Genomic DNA, 15874 nt, shown 5'->3' on the forward strand with positions numbered 1-15874 from the left:
ATATGACCCAAAGATTCTATCATGAACCTTAGATCAGATCCAAGTCTAAATCTACATAAGAACCTAAGATCCAAAGTGAAAAAAGATCAAACCACCCACAAAAGTGGTGCCTAGAATAATTTTATAGTTTAGGTTGTGTTTTGAAAATAGTTTTAACATAAAATTGTTTTAGAAATTATTTTAAAATATTTTGTTTAAAAGAAAGGTTGCAGCAACCCTAGCAGCCGTCCAACAATCTTTGGAAAACTTGCCCCCCTCTTCCACCTTCTTTTTCACTTTTTTTTTCTTTTCTTCTTCTTCTTTTCTTCCTTTCATCGTTTTCTTCTTTGTTGTCTCTTCCACCTCCATCTGTTTTTCTTCATATTTGGTATGTACTTTGCTATTTTTTTTTTGTTGTTCTCTACAAAAATATCGTCTTGGAGCAAGAACTCGGATGAGGTGCAACTGTACAACTTACCTTCACCGTTGGAGGCCGAGACTCCTCTTCTAGCAACCACCAACATATCTTTTTTTCTCCACTATTCTTCCCCTTCAACAACTCCACTCCGAGACATGTTTCAGCAAGAGGTCTTCGAAGTTGCAACAAAAAGAATGTGGGTACGTGGTTTCAAGGAAGGCAAACCACTCTCTTCTTCCTAGAAATCATCAGACAATCCTAGAGGTGAGTCTTCTCATCCACTGCTTGTAGTTATGCATAAATTTAGATAGTTTCATTGAGTCTTAGGATTTTAGTTTGTTCTTTTGCATTGTAGTTTAGATTTTAGTTTTAATTTCGATTAGTCTTTCTCTATTTTGCATATTAGAATATGTTTCATTTAGTTGCAGTTTTCTTTTTAGCATTTGATTTTTTTTAGCATCGTTGGCACCTAAGGTAAAAACCATAGGTCTGGCCGTGGGCACCTAGTTAGCCGTGAGGGCTGGTTAGGTGGTTCTCGACCAATTGTGTTCTTCAAACCTAGTTTAGGATTAGTTTATTGTTGATTCTAGGTTGGGGTAATTAGATTTGTTATTGCTTATAGTTAGATTGAATTTTGATAGATTAGGTTTGCTTTATTTGAATTTGGCTAAGCATAGGCTAGATTGTTTTTATTTTAATGTGAATCCGGGTAGTTTCTTAGGGTTTCATGCTAGATTAGGTGATGCACTTATTACTTTTTGACGTAGGGTTTCATGCTATAACATGTTTAAGTTTTTAGAAACTTTCATAGTTAGCATTTTATTTTTTTTAAAGGCTAGTTTCTAAATTTTAATTTGTTTATAAAACGCAAGTTGTAATTAAGTATGTTTAATTAGTTTAGATAAGTTTCTATCTAAGTTTAAGTTGAAATTAAGTAAGCTTTCTTAGTTTAATTAGACTTCGTATTTTTTATTCGTACTTAATAGTAGTTAAAGTTAGTAGTTGGTGATAAACAATTAGAGTTAGAATTTAAATTACTTCACGTTAATTTTTGTTCATAATCGTAGGGTCTGATTTAGGTGCAGATTAAGCTGGTTAGGATTAGTTTAGATTTTTATAGTTTTTAAGTAATTGAAATTAGTTGTTGTTAACTTCCTTTTTGTTGCATATTTCAGAATTGATTATAAGGCAAACTACAATCTGTTAAGTAGTAAATTAAAATTAATTGCTTTGTTTTTAATTAATTTTCAATGGTCTTTTAGTTAGAATTTAGTTAGTTAATAGTAGAAATCGGTAAGGTCAGTTTCCTTGTTTTCGCATTAGTCTAGTTTAGTTGTAGTCGTTAGCATAGTTTTTCTTGTTTCTGTTTTAGTTTTTGAGTAGTGTTAAATTAGATAGATTTATTATTGCTTATTTAATTAGTTATTGATTTTCTATTAGTTGCCCTCAAATTTAGTTAGAATTAATTTGTGTGAGTTTTTAATTGTTAGTCCCGTGACCCTTTTTGTTATTTTAATAATAGTCTTGTTAGTATAGGTATAATTGTGTAATTTGTTTTGCAAGTATTTTCTCTTAAAGGTTTCTTCATTGGAGAGGGGGATATCTATCATTACCTCTTTACTTGAGCCTAAGAGAGAGAGAGAGTCCTGAGCTTAGTTTAAGATTTGCTTTCATTTTAATTGTGTTTATTTTTAGTGTAATTCTTTTATTTTCTTTTAAAATATTAATAAAGTGAGGTTTTTAAGTGAAATATTATTCCTTATTCCCCATTCCCTGAGGAGACGATCTGACTTGCCACCGTACACGAGCGCAATGACTGGTTTTAAATTTATTATTTGGTGTACAGTTCTTGTTCTAAAAATAACCGTTTGCAAAATGACACCAAATTTTTGGCGTCGTTGCCAGGAAACGACGTAGATAAGGTCTAATTTATTACTCACTTTATTGATATTTTTGTTTAGTTAGTAAATATAGGCTTCAACTTAGTTAGTAAATATAGGTACATAATATTTTGCTTTGTCATATTTAAGATTATTTGTTTAGAATAGTTAGTACACTCATACCTGACACATACGTTAGTGTATGCAAGGTTGTAGATCTTTGGGCTTCCCATTGCATCCCTTTGTTGAAGATCCTGAGAAACTACTTCATTCTTCTCAAGGTCAAAACAAAATAGATGATCAAATGGAGCCTACTGGACCTACACGTCCTTTGAGAAAGTACTTTCTACCCACAGAGTACACCCATGCATCAAGAGACCTGATGTAGGGGCACCACATTATGAGATTAAGGCTAGCGTTATTCATATGTTGCCTTCTTTTTATGACCTTAGTCATGAGGATCCCTACAAACATTTAGATGAGTTTATCGAGATATGCTCCATAGTCAAGATCCAGAATTTTGGGGATGTTGCCTTGAAATTGACCTTGTTCCCATTTTCGTTAAAGCATAAGGCCAAATATTGGCTAAAATCCTTAGATTCTATAGAGATAGGGTCTTAGGATCAACTGCAGAAGGAGTTTCTTAAGAAGTATTGCTCGATAGATCATACTAATCAGTTTAGGTGAGCCATCACAAGCTTGACAAAGCTCGAGGGTGAGCAATTTCATGAGACCTGAGAGAGAATGAAGGATCTCCTTAGGAAGTGTCTCCACTACCACATGCCAAAATGGCAACTGGTTCAATGCTTTTATAATGGTTTATTTGAACAGAATTATCAGATGATCGACTCTTTGTGTGGGAGTATTTTTATGTTAAAGAGTGAGGATGAGACATGGCGTCTATTTGATATATTGAGTGAGAATTCATTACATCATGCCTCTACCTCACGTGCCGATAGGGCCTCACCAGAGATTGTGAAGAAGGGTGGTGCTCTTGAGGTTGGTACAATGACTGAGTTGTAGAGCAAAGTGAACTTGCTCACTCAGAAGCTAGATCAGCTTCTTGTTGGCCCATCGTCTACTTATATGGTGTGCTCTCTATGCACTAGCTCGACACATGTTATTACTGAGTGTCCTTCGGCATCCAGTATCTTAAATTTGTCCAAGAACAAGTTCAGGTTGCTCAAGGGTTCGCCAAACCAGCGAACAACCCATTTTCTCCTACTTATAATCCGGGTTAGCGAAACCATCCTAATTTCTCGTGAAAGAATCCACAAGCTTTGGTTCATATCCCTCCAACATAGCAGGTTAGGCCTAATGCTTTCACTCAAATCTATCAAAGGCCAAGCTATCCCCAACCTCCTTCTATATTTCTCAGAGTAACACCTCAAGAGACCACCCATCAGTTTTCGTTTGAGGAGAGACTTCTCCAAGCATTTCAAGAGGTAAAAACCTCCAATCAAATTGCCTTTGAGAAGTGTAACCAAGTGCTAAACTCTCACATGCAGTCCATAGCCAAATTAGAGACACATATGTGACAATTAGTAGAGGCATTAACTAAGAGAAATGAGGGTACTTTACTCTATCAACCTGTAGTAAACCCCAAGGACAGGGATCCCATGTCTTCTAACCTGTGTATGACAGATCCTCATCAGCAGCATGCTAAGATAGTTATGTCCCTTAGGAGTGGATAAGAGTACCTGTCAGTCTCGAGAGACGATAGATGAACTAGGCGAGACCATGCCTTCTACTTCTGCTCAGTCTTCTACCCCTGATAAAGGCAAGGATAGAGGTGAGTCTCCTTAAAAGGAAGATGATTCCCTAGTATATGTCTCGAACTCACCCTATCCTAAAGCCCTAGAGTCCCCATGAGGCATTAGCAAACAAGGGGTTAAGATGCAAGAGATGCTCGAAATTTTCAAGCAAGTGCAGATCAATCTTTACCTGCTTGATGCTGTTCAGCAAGTGCATGCCTACGCTAAGTTTTTGAAGGAATTTTGCACGCAGAAGCGTAAATCAATAAGCAAGGTTCCTACCAAGGTCCTTCTGATGTAGCAGGTGAGTTTGGTGCTTCAGCACCAAACTCCACCTAAACTCAAGGACCCTGGTGCTTCTATTATCTCATGCGTCATAGAAAATATCTAGATTGAGCGAGCATTGCTAGATCTTAGGGCAAGTGTGAATATTTTGCCAGGGTATTTCTATGATTCGTTTGGATTAGGAGAGATGAAGCTGACTCCTATGACCCTACAGCGAGCCGATCGTTCTATCAAGGTTCTGAGAGGAATCCTTGAGGATATGCTAGTCAAGGTAGATGAGTTCTATTTTTCAATCAACTTTATTATCTTGGATATAGAGGGTATAGACAACCAGTGCCAGATTCTGATCATTTTGGGCTTACTATTCTTGGCAATGGCCAATACATGTATCAATTGTCGTACTGGAGTGATGAATGTCTCATTTGGCAATAGAAAAGTAAGATTGAATATCTTTAATGCTGTCACGGGATTTGCTAGAGATGAGGCTTGCTTTCATGTGGATATTGTTCAAAATTTGATAGAAGAAGACTCTGATTTGTTGTTGATTAGAGATCCACCAGAGGCTTATTGTATGTTAGGAGATAGCTTGAATAAGGATTTTGTAAATGTGTCTTCCATTGTGTCTAGTACCTTTCCTTGGAGAGAAGGATTTGAGCCTCTCCCCGCTTTAGCTCAGACACCGGCCAAGTCTTCGATTGAGTATCCCCCAGAGCTTAAGTTGAAGCCTTTACCAGTTTCACTCAAATATGTATATCTTGAAGACAACCACACGTTGCTTGTGATCATCTTTGTCAACCTCACAGAGGATTAAGAGACTAGATTGATTGAGGTTCTGCAAGAGCACAAGGCAATGATAGGTTGTAAGTGATGGATCTTAGAGGGATAGATCTCTCATTTTGCATGCACATGATCTACTGTGAAGAAAGATTTAAGCATGTGTGAGACATGCAGAGGAGACTGAATTCCAACATGAAGGAAGTGGTCAAGAAAGAGGTGGTCAAGTGGCTAGATGCATGAATAATTTACCCCATCTCAGATACTTAGTGGGTGAGTCCAGTTCAGGTGGTTCCTAAGAAGTCTAGACTCACAGTGGTTAAGAATGAGAGGGGGGAGAGTATTTCTATGAGGACCACGATAGGGTGGTGAGTATGCATAGACTATAGGAAGTTGAACGCAACAACACAGAAATGACCACTTTTCATTGCCATTCATTGACTAGATCCTTGAGAAACTCACTGGGCAAAGCTACTTCTGTTTTCTGGATGGCTATTCAAGATACAATCAAGTAGCAATGCACCCTGATGACCAAGAGAAGATGACATTCACATGTCCCTTTGACACTTTTTCTTTCAGACGTATGCCATTCAGGCTTTGCAATGCTCCAGCTAAATTTTAGTGGTGCATGATGGCAATCTTCTCTGATATGGTGGATGATTCTATGCAGATCTTCATAGACTATTTTTTAGTATATGGCCATTCTTTTGATGATTGTCTTCATAAATTAACAAAGGTGCTCAAATGTTGTATGGAGACAAACCTTGTTCTCAGTTGGGAAAAGAGTAACTTTATGGTCCAAGAGAGGATTGTGCTCGGGTATATTGTGTTTAAGAGAGGGATTGAGGTAGACCGAGTCAAAGTGGAGTCGATCTCATGATTGATCCCACCTACTACTGTCAAGCAGGTGCATTCTTTCTTAGGGCATGCATGATTTTATCAACGATTCATTAAAGATTTTAGCAAATTTTTTTTATCATTGTGTGCTTTATTGGCCAAAGAACAACCCTTTAATTTTGATAAAGAGTGCGGGAAGGCATTTGAGACACTTAAAGATGTAATTGACCACTGCACCAATTCTGAGGTCTCTGGATTAGATGCTCCCATTTGAGATCATGTGTGATACGTTCGATTATGACATAGGAGCCATTTTAGGGTAGATGATTGATAAGAATCCCTATGTAATCTACTATGCGAGCATGACTCTTTCTAATGCTCAAATGAATTATATCATGACAGAGAAAGAACTACTCACTGTAGTCTTCACATTGGACAAGTTAAAGTCCTATTTACTTGGTTTCAAGGTGGTTGTCTATTCTGATAATGCAACATTGAAATACTTGTTGAGCAAGAAAGACACCAAACCTAGGCTCATTCAGTGGGTCTTGCTACTACAGAAGTTTGATCTCGAATTTGAGACAAGAAGGGCAGCATGAATGTAGTAGCCGACCATCTTTCCAGGTTGATTGTGGATTCCATGATGGATCAGAGACCAATCAACGGTTCTTTCTCGGATAAGCAGATTATGGCAGTAGGGTCCTCGCAGTTGCCTTGGTTTGCCAATATTGTTAAATCTTTGGTGACCAGACCGCTACCTGCATATTGGGGCAAGAATGAGAGAGATCGATTCTTAGTGCAGGTCAAACACTATTTCTGAGATGAACCAGAGTTGTTCAAGTATTGTGCAAACCAAGTGATAAGGAGATGCATCCCGGAGGAGGAGTATGAGTCCATTCTCAATTTTTGTCATTCCCTGACTTATGGAGGGCATTTCAGTAACAAAAAGACTATAACTAAGGTTCTGCGGTCTAGATTTTATTGGCCCACCCTCCACAAGGATGCTCATGAGTTCTGTAAGCATTGTATTCATTGCCAACAACTAGAGAACATATCCAAGAGGGACATGATACCCTTGCTCTCCATACTTGTGGTGGAGGTCTTTGATGTTTGAGGCATTGATTTTATGGGTCCGTTCATACCATTATTAAAAAATATCTATATTCTTGTGGCGGTTGATTATGTTTTCAAGTGGGTTGAGGCCGTGGCAACCAAGACTAATGATCATAAAGCGGTATTGTAAACACCTCAAAATTTTCAGGTCTATTTTGGACATTTTCTTTTGCAGATAACAAACCCCTGCAGGGCAGTGTAGAGTCTCACCCTTAGGTTCATCCCGGTCTAGAGGTCAATTTTACCCCATTTTGTTAATAAAATTACCATTTTACCCCTGAGTCACCCTTAGCCCTTCGCCTATCAGAATTAGCCAAGCTTACCTTAAGTTCAAAAAAGTTAGAATGTTTGGCATTTCTAGCTCCCCCGAGCTCACGATGAGCAGTGTTAGTCCATTATGGCTAAAATTAGCTCATTTCAGGCAAAATGAGCTCATTTTTAGCTTGAATTCCATCCAACTATCCTCGAGTCACCCAATTCTGGTAGATCCTATCCCCTTGAGTCTAATTTGAGCTCACCAAAAGTTTGAATGACCCATTTTCAGTTCGAAGTCACTTTTTACACAATCAGACCTGTGTTTCCGCTCATTTGAGCTCATTTTTTGCTCGTTTGAGCTCAATTTCGTCCAAATTGAGCTAACTCCAGTCGATTGAGCTAGTGTTCTAGCTCCGAATTTAGTTTACCTGAGTATAACTGACTTCTGATTCAGTTCATTTTAAACCTATCTAGTTTAAATTAATTTAGACCAGTTTAGTACCATGTTTTACCCCTGCATGGCAAAAACAAAAAAATAAAAATTTATTCAGGATACTATTTCTGTCAATTTTCTAAACTGGGACAAGTCTCAATTCAGACTTGGATCAATTCCTTCATCTGATGTTTTATCAATATCCGAGATCCAATCCATTTTAATTCGGATAGTGGATCCAATATTGGATCCAATATTGGATCTGGTGTCCAATTTTCATCTCGAACCTGGATTTTTTGTCAGATTTACTATATAATCCATATACAGAGTCCAATTTGTTCATTGAACCTGGAATATCTCATCGGATATTCAGGATCTAATTAATCATTTTGGATCAATCTCTATCTGGATCCACCTTCTGATCCGTTCAGAAGGATAATTGAATCAATTTTTGAAATCAGATTAATGTAACATCTGAGATCCAATTTCATTTCTTGGATTTTGATCTAGACCCAAGATCCAATTCCATTCTCTAAGTTGGATCCAAGATCCAAACCCAAATCCCAATTTTCATCATGAATTTGGGTCTTTCATTTCAATTTTCAGAAGTCCATATTCAGAGTTCGATTGCCATTTCGAACCAATTTCCTTCAGTCGAGATCCAAATCCAGTTTTTATTCAAAACCTCGGATCCAGATCCTTTTCAAAATTCAACTTTTATCCTAACTTCAAAATCAATTCTCGAATTTCAAATTCAAACCCATTATTTTGTAAAAATCTTTTGAAAAATACCCTGGATCCAATTCATAATTCAATCCGGATTTCAAAATGGATCCATATCCAAATTCAAAATCCAATTTGTATTCAAACTCAATTCTTGTACTTCAAATTCAAAATCAAAATCCATTTTTTATCCCAATTTTAAAAATAATCTTTGAATTCTAAATCCAAATTCGATATTTTTGCAAAATTTCTCAAAATTCAATCTAGATCCGGTTTTAACTCAATTTGGATGGATCTTAAATCCAATTGAAATCCGTTATTTTCAAATCAATTTTTATTTCTCAATTGTATTTTTAAATCTTTTCATCTTAATTTTAAAATCAAGAAAAGAAACAATACATTTTCAAAGAGGGGCGCCACTTGACATTTTCAAAATTAAATCAAAGTTGTTTTTAAATCTACTTTTAAAACCCCCTTTTTGCTTTTAAAAACACACATGGGCATCACTTGCAAAGTGATGCCATGTGTCAAGGTTTTAAGCAAATGCTCATTTTACCAATTTACAAAACTTGAAAAAGACTCACATGGGCACCCACTTGGAAAGGGGTACCATGTGTCAATTTTTTTGCAAAATGACATTTTCACCCATTTAGAAAATCTCAAATTGCCCACATGGGCTTGGTGCCAACCCCCATGTGAGCCTTCCTTGACACCTTAGCCCTAAGCCTAACAACTTGGCATTTTGGGCATACCCAAAACACCCCTAATTTCAACCATAAATAGCCCCCCTAGGGGGGCTGATTTTCTCAAGTTGGAATCCCTCACTCCCTTGATCTCTCAAAGTGGCGCCAAATCCAAGGATCTCCATCCCTTTTTCTCCCTCTTCAGCCCAAGTTAGGCCTCCTCTTTCTCCAAATTTTGATTTCTTTTGTTTTTTTTTCTTTTCTTTATTTTCATAATTTTTGAATTTTCCTTTCTTTTTTTTATTTCAATTTCTTTCTAATTCCATGAATAGCAATGTAGATTTACATTATTGCTATATTAATCTTGCTTTTATTCCTTTTGATCCATTCAAATTGTTATTTACTTTATGCATTTTCATTCTAGCCATTAAGATTATGAGATTTAATCTTCAATAGATCAAATCTTATTTTTAATTGGCTAAATCAATTTCAATTTATGCCCCAATGCTTTCAATTTCATTTTTAGATGCTTTAATTCTATTTTTGCATCATTTTCATCATCATCCATGATTTGAAATGATAGATCTCATGATTGATCATTAGATCAATTCATTAATGAGGTTCTATTCCATTCAATCATGTTTAGATGATATTTTCCATTCTGGTCTGTTTTTTATTTCATCAATTCGCATATAATTAGATATCATTTTACTCTGATGTTTTTACTGAATCTTTTTTTATGTATTTTCAGGATCTTCACCAAAAATCAGATAATTCCGAGTTGGTTTTATCTACCAAAAAAATCGGGATTCGGACCCTGTCATTCTGGGCCGCCTGAATTTTCTCAGAATCTGGATCGACTTGCCAGAGTAATTTTTCCCTAACCGGAGATGATCTTGCTAATCTGTAATAAGCAATGTCTCCGACACTAAATCTAGTTTGTCCATGCCAATTTTTATCAATTTATATGGTGTTTTTATATATGATTTTGGTAAAAAACCGTGACCCTATCACACTGTGTCATTTTAATGACTCAGATTTTAGCCCATTTTATCAGAGTCAGATATCCCTAATGGGCGATTATTTTTGATATCTGTAAAAAAGATCTTCTTCATCTATTTGTATAATTTATCTCTGTAAAATTTCAGCAATTTCTATGGTGAATCTTTATTTTGTTTGTATTTAAAACCTAAACCTTGTTTGTTTGTAATCCCAGACATTGCTCAGACCCAAGATTGACTTGTTGCATTCATATCTCCCCAATGGGAGATCATTTTTCAAATCTATAAAAAAGAGTTTCTTCCTTAGAATGTCTAGTTCATGCATGTTAATTTTCATAAACTTTTATTTTCTTTTCATCTGCCTTTTAGATAAAAAATCAGAATCCTATCAATTTTCTTTAACAGACTTTTCATAGGTTTTGAACCAACTTGCTTAGATTGAATCTCCCTAATGAGAGATGATTTTCTAGATCTTTAAAGTGGATCTTTTTTCTATGCATGTCTAGTTTATCTCTGCAATTTTTCAACAACTTCTATGGGTTTTTCGTATTTAATTTTGATTGAAAATTAGAACCCTGTCGTTTTGCCTCATTAATCATTACTTAAATTTTATCTCATCTTGTTTAGATTAGATCTCTCTAATAAAAACTCATTTTTAAAATATGTAAAAAAGGTTTTCTTTCATTTTGTGTCTAGCTTATCCATATTAATTTTCATAAGCTTTCATATTAATTTAATATTCAAATTATATTAAAAACCGAGTCTGGTTACAAAACTCCAAATTCTGTAACAGGTCTATTTCCTATGATGAAATAGTGACTTCGCGAAGTCACCATTTCCAAACCAGGATTGATTTTTTATTTCTATAATTTGGATTTGTTTTTTGGTTGAATTGATCAATGTCTCCCATAAATTTGAAAGAAATTGAGTCGGTTTAGTCTCTAAAATACTAAAATTACAGAAACTTGTCTGCTAAAATCCAATTCCCTGTTTCTAAAAATAATTCTTCAATGTTTTAGTTATATCTTAAGTTTTAAAAATGATTTTGAAGTTTTGTAAAAAAGAAATATTTTTATGATGAGTCATGAATCCATGGATTCATTTTAAGCTTCATTCGAGATGTTTTAGACCTTCATTCACCCAAAATGTTCTGATAAGTCTGCTTGTTAAATCCTAGTTTTACAAACTCCTTGTTTAATTGGATAAAGAGTCCTAATTCAGATTTTTCTTCAAACTTTTCTTATATTTTTCAATTCTAAAGTGTTCCTAAGGTTGTTGGGAGTCTCTACATCAATTTTTATAAATTTGTATGGTCATTTGTTACTTTATTCATTACATTTTTCAAAACCGGTTTCATAAAAATCATTGTTCTTGTTAAAATAAAGTTAAATTGGGCATTTTAACTTTTTAAAATCAATTTTCAAATGCAATTCATATATTTCATAAATTGAAAATGATTTTCATCAAATTAGAATGCCTTAACTTTATTTTAAATAAATTTTGGAGTTGATTTTTCTTTTATTTCAATGAATTTTAATGTATTTTTCATAAAATCCTCAATTTCAAAGTTAAATTCATTTTAAATTCAAGTTTTAAAATGAATTTAGATGTTTTAAACCTCAATTTAGAAAATTTAAAAATCCAAAACATGTTTTCAAAAATGTTTTTTCAAAGGCCATGCATCATTTGCATTTATTATTTTTTTTTGCGGCATAAAAGGCTAATTTTGGTTATTTTCTTCAATTTTCCAATAATTGAAAAAAAATCCATAAATGCTAATATTTATTTCTAACAAGTTTGCTAATTTTGTAAGAATTTTTTATTTTTTTAATTGATGTATTAATTCAAAGAGTTGTAATAAATCAATTAATGAGAATTTTACTTTATGCTTAGTTAGAATGAATGAACATATAGTTTAATTTTTAATTTTTCATAAATAATTGTTGCATTTTTATCTTTTTATTTCAAATACACTATGGTGAAACATGAATGACACATGCACCATTTAATAGAGGATAAATAAAACTAAGTAAAGTTCATATTTGTTGCCATAGTCAGAATATGAATAATACTTAGAATTATTATTCTTTATTAAATAAAACTCAACCTACAATTTTAGGTCATTTTTCAAAAATCATCAAATTTTCAAAACCAATTTATCTTTTTTTTTATTAAAATTTAAACAAAGATTAATTCAAAATATATTTGTGGCCATAATCATGAATATATAAAAATTAATCTTGTTTTAATTTTATAAAGGCACAAAATCTATTTTCTTTCTTTTTTTATTAGAATTAAAATAAAGATTAATTCAAAATATATTTATGACCATAGTCATGAATATATAAAAAATTAATCTTGTTTTAATTTTATAAATTCTCAAAATTCTCTTTTAATATAAATTTCAAATAAATCTCAATCAAATTCCTTCAAAACTTTTTATAAAAATAATGCATTCATCATTTAGCCTAGAATTGCATCATTATTTTCCATTTTCAAAATCACTCAAAATTTTATCAATTTCAAAATATTTTCCAAGTGATTTTTGAAATTTACCTTCTATTTTTGTTTTATTTTCAAAATCAAATTCAAAACTATTTTCGAAAATGAATTTTAATTTAAAATTTAAAATCATTTGCAAATTCAAAGTATTTTCAAAATTATTTTCAAAATCCAAAACAATTTTAATTTTAACTTCAATTTCCACTTCCCTTTCAATTTTCAAATTCAAATTCAATTTTTAATTTCAAGACAAATTCAATTTTAATCTTAAATGCAATCTCAATTTCCATTTTCAATTTCAAAAACATTTTCCTAGAAATTTTCAAATTATTTTCAAAACATTTTTTAAATCCAATTTCAATCCCAAATTTCAATTTCAAGTTTCAATTTCAATTGGAATTCCAGATTCGAGTTTCAATTTTCAAAATAAAATTTCAATTTTGATTTCAAATTCAAACTTCAATTTCAATTTTTCATTTTCAACTTTATTTTTTTTCGTTTTTCAATTTCACTTTCGATTTCAATGTCAATTTTCAATTTAGATTTCAAATTTCAATTTTCGAATTTTAATTTCAATTCTTAAATTTCAAATTCGATTTCAACTTTCAATTTCATTTGCAATTTCAACTTTTTAGCTTCAAATTTCAAGTTTAAATTCCCAATTTCATTTTCAAATCTCAAAATCAAATCAATTTCAAGTTTAATGATTTTGAGTAATTTTTTGAAATCTTTTCAAGTCTATTTCATGTCTATTTTCAAACAATTTTTGCAAACATATTCTCAAATCAAGTTTCGAAATCACTTAGAAATTCAGTTCTTGAAATATTTCTAAGTATTTTTCAAATCAAAGCAACTTATTCAAAAGCATGCATCGTATCTTCCTCAAAAACCATAGCGCAAGCATGATTTTCTGTGCATTTTAGGACTTAGAATAATTCCTTAGACGAACTTGAGCAAAGCAAAAGGTATAAATTTGATCCTTGGTTCAATTACCCCTGGTAAAGGCGTCAGGAACGGTTGAACCTCATACCAACGAGCGAGCCCCGTCTCCCCATTTTCCTGTATTTTAGAAAATAAAGGCGAGTTATTTCTAAAATCTCTTTTCAAAAGGTCAAGTGGACCTTGCGAGAGTTTTTCTTTCCTAAAAAGAAAGGAATTTTTTTGCAACGATCACAGAAGTGGCGACCGTGATGGGACTCATCTTCGTCTCATCGAATTCATGCCCTTGCCTTGCTTAAATTTGTCTAAGTTATTATTCTACAAATGTCAGCTTCATTTTCATGCAAAACTTAGGAGCCCAGCCCCTGACCCAGCTGACATGATGCATATAGACTTAGGCATGATTTGGTAGGACCAAATTGAGGATATTTATTCATGCTCACTTAGACTTAGGTCTAATACAACCCTCCTCAATCTAGGGATTGAATGCAAACAATATATGCAAGCATATGCTTCTTATAAAAATTTCAAAACTCTATCTCTTTAAGACTTCGTATTAGAGACATCTGATTTTCTTGCATGCTGATCATATTTCACAAAACATCCCTCACCTATATTGTCCCGGTCTTCACGTTGCTGAGCTTTCTCCATGAACCATAGTTCAAGAAAAAGCCTCACAACTGGGCACTTATTTGGGCTAATAACTCCCCTGCCACGTACCAAGGGCCATAATCCAAAGTATATCGGTAGACGCTCAAGGATGTTGAAAAAACCATTACCTTAAAACCAAAGATATTCTTATACCACGTACTTCGAGCTTCGGCTTGGGTATATCGACATACCTTGATTGGATTTAGATAATCTAAACCTTAGAGTTAGGATTAAGGTCCTACAAGCTTTTCTCAAATATTGCATGTTAGAGTCAGCTTCTTTGGGAGTGCTGTTTGCGCATCCTTGTTTGTATAGCTCTGCTGTAATTCTGTAATTCTTATTTATTTCTTACATTTATCTATATCTTCAGAATAACTTTTCTCAAACTCTGTGTATTTCTTTCAAAATTTCTCCTCTATTTTCAAAACTCAAGTGTATATCTCCTCTGTCTTCACTTTTGCAGATTGATTTTCTCAAAACCCTAGAAATCTTTTCTAAAATCTTCTTTGTTTTTCCAAAACTCCAGGTGTATACCTTTTTTTCTTTCTTTTTGGATCTTAATTTTTCTCAATTATACCTTCTATTTTCTTCAAAGTCTTGCATTTATCATCATTCTGATCCTTATTATTTTCTTCTTTAGTATTATTCAATGGCATCTAATTCACTTGACACCATCTTTCCCAAAGACCATATCTCACATAAGATAAGGCAAAAATTTTCAGATCGTCGAGTCATTCACACTTGTCCATTCTTCCCATAGTGGTATTATTCTTGGTTCGCTAACTTCTCACGTATGTTTTCAGACCACTAGGATGACTGTGAATTGAAACTGGCATCGACGGTTGGCAAGTAGATCATCAATGAGAATCTTATTCAGGCGTTGGCTGAGCGATGGAATCCTCGTACTTGCATATTTTGGTTTTCATAAGGAGAGATGACTTTGCTCATGGATGAGTTCAACGATATTATGAGACTACTAGAACCAGCTGGTCAGCCTGATGAACCCGTAGAGCAACAATTTCTGATCAATGTCAAGGCTGGATGTTCGAGATGCTTAAGCCAGAGCAACCAGATGTAGATCTTGGCCACTCATCAAAGCAGAAAAGAGTCAGTTTGTTGATTTGGTCAAGCTTTATCGTAAGTATGGGACATACGAAGAAGTTGATACCCTATTAAGAGCAACCAAAGAAAGGATTCAGTGCGCCATGGTCCTATGCATAGTAGGGTTAACAGTCTTTCAAGAAGGCCAAAATTTTGTTGATATCAGAGATATCCAACTCTTACGAAGATGAGGAAGTCAACAAACCCGTCGTCTCTCGATTTCTATGGCCGCCCTAGCTTTCCTCTACCGTGGTTTGACTCATTTCGCCCTTGGTGAAACTATCTTGGTAGAAGGATGCATTTATGCCCTGCAGTCATGGTTCCTGTGACATGTGCCATCCAAAGCGAGTTCATTCATATTCAATGGTAAAACACCACAGTCAACCCCCCAATATTGAGCTTTGATTGAAGGTTTACATCACGATGAGATCGTTTGGGACTTCTTCAATCGGCATGAAGCATTTCCTCATTACACTTATGCGCGTAGCAAACACTAGAGATTACTTGGACCATTCTTCTGTGTTGATTACCAGCCTGAAAGGTGAA

The 15874-nt window shown here is 34.0% G+C and overlaps 1 protein-coding gene across 1 annotated transcript; it reads left to right on the forward strand.

Annotated features, from left to right (window-relative positions):
* The first annotated feature begins 552 nt into the window (after window positions 1-552).
* LOC149822502 (uncharacterized) lies at window positions 553-5127 on the forward strand. The gene is made up of 4 exons (XM_089980294.1): window positions 553-597; window positions 3109-3276; window positions 4240-4317; window positions 4423-5127. The coding sequence occupies exons 1-4, from the start codon at window positions 553-555 to the stop codon at window positions 5125-5127; spliced, it is 996 nt and encodes a 331-aa protein (XP_089836420.1).
* The last annotated feature ends 10747 nt before the right edge of the window (window positions 5128-15874 follow it).

This window comes from Nuphar pumila, chromosome 11 (assembly GCF_984573655.1).
Source record: "Nuphar pumila chromosome 11, dmNupPumi1.hap1.1, whole genome shotgun sequence".
Classification (NCBI taxonomy): Eukaryota; Viridiplantae; Streptophyta; class Magnoliopsida; order Nymphaeales; family Nymphaeaceae; genus Nuphar; species Nuphar pumila.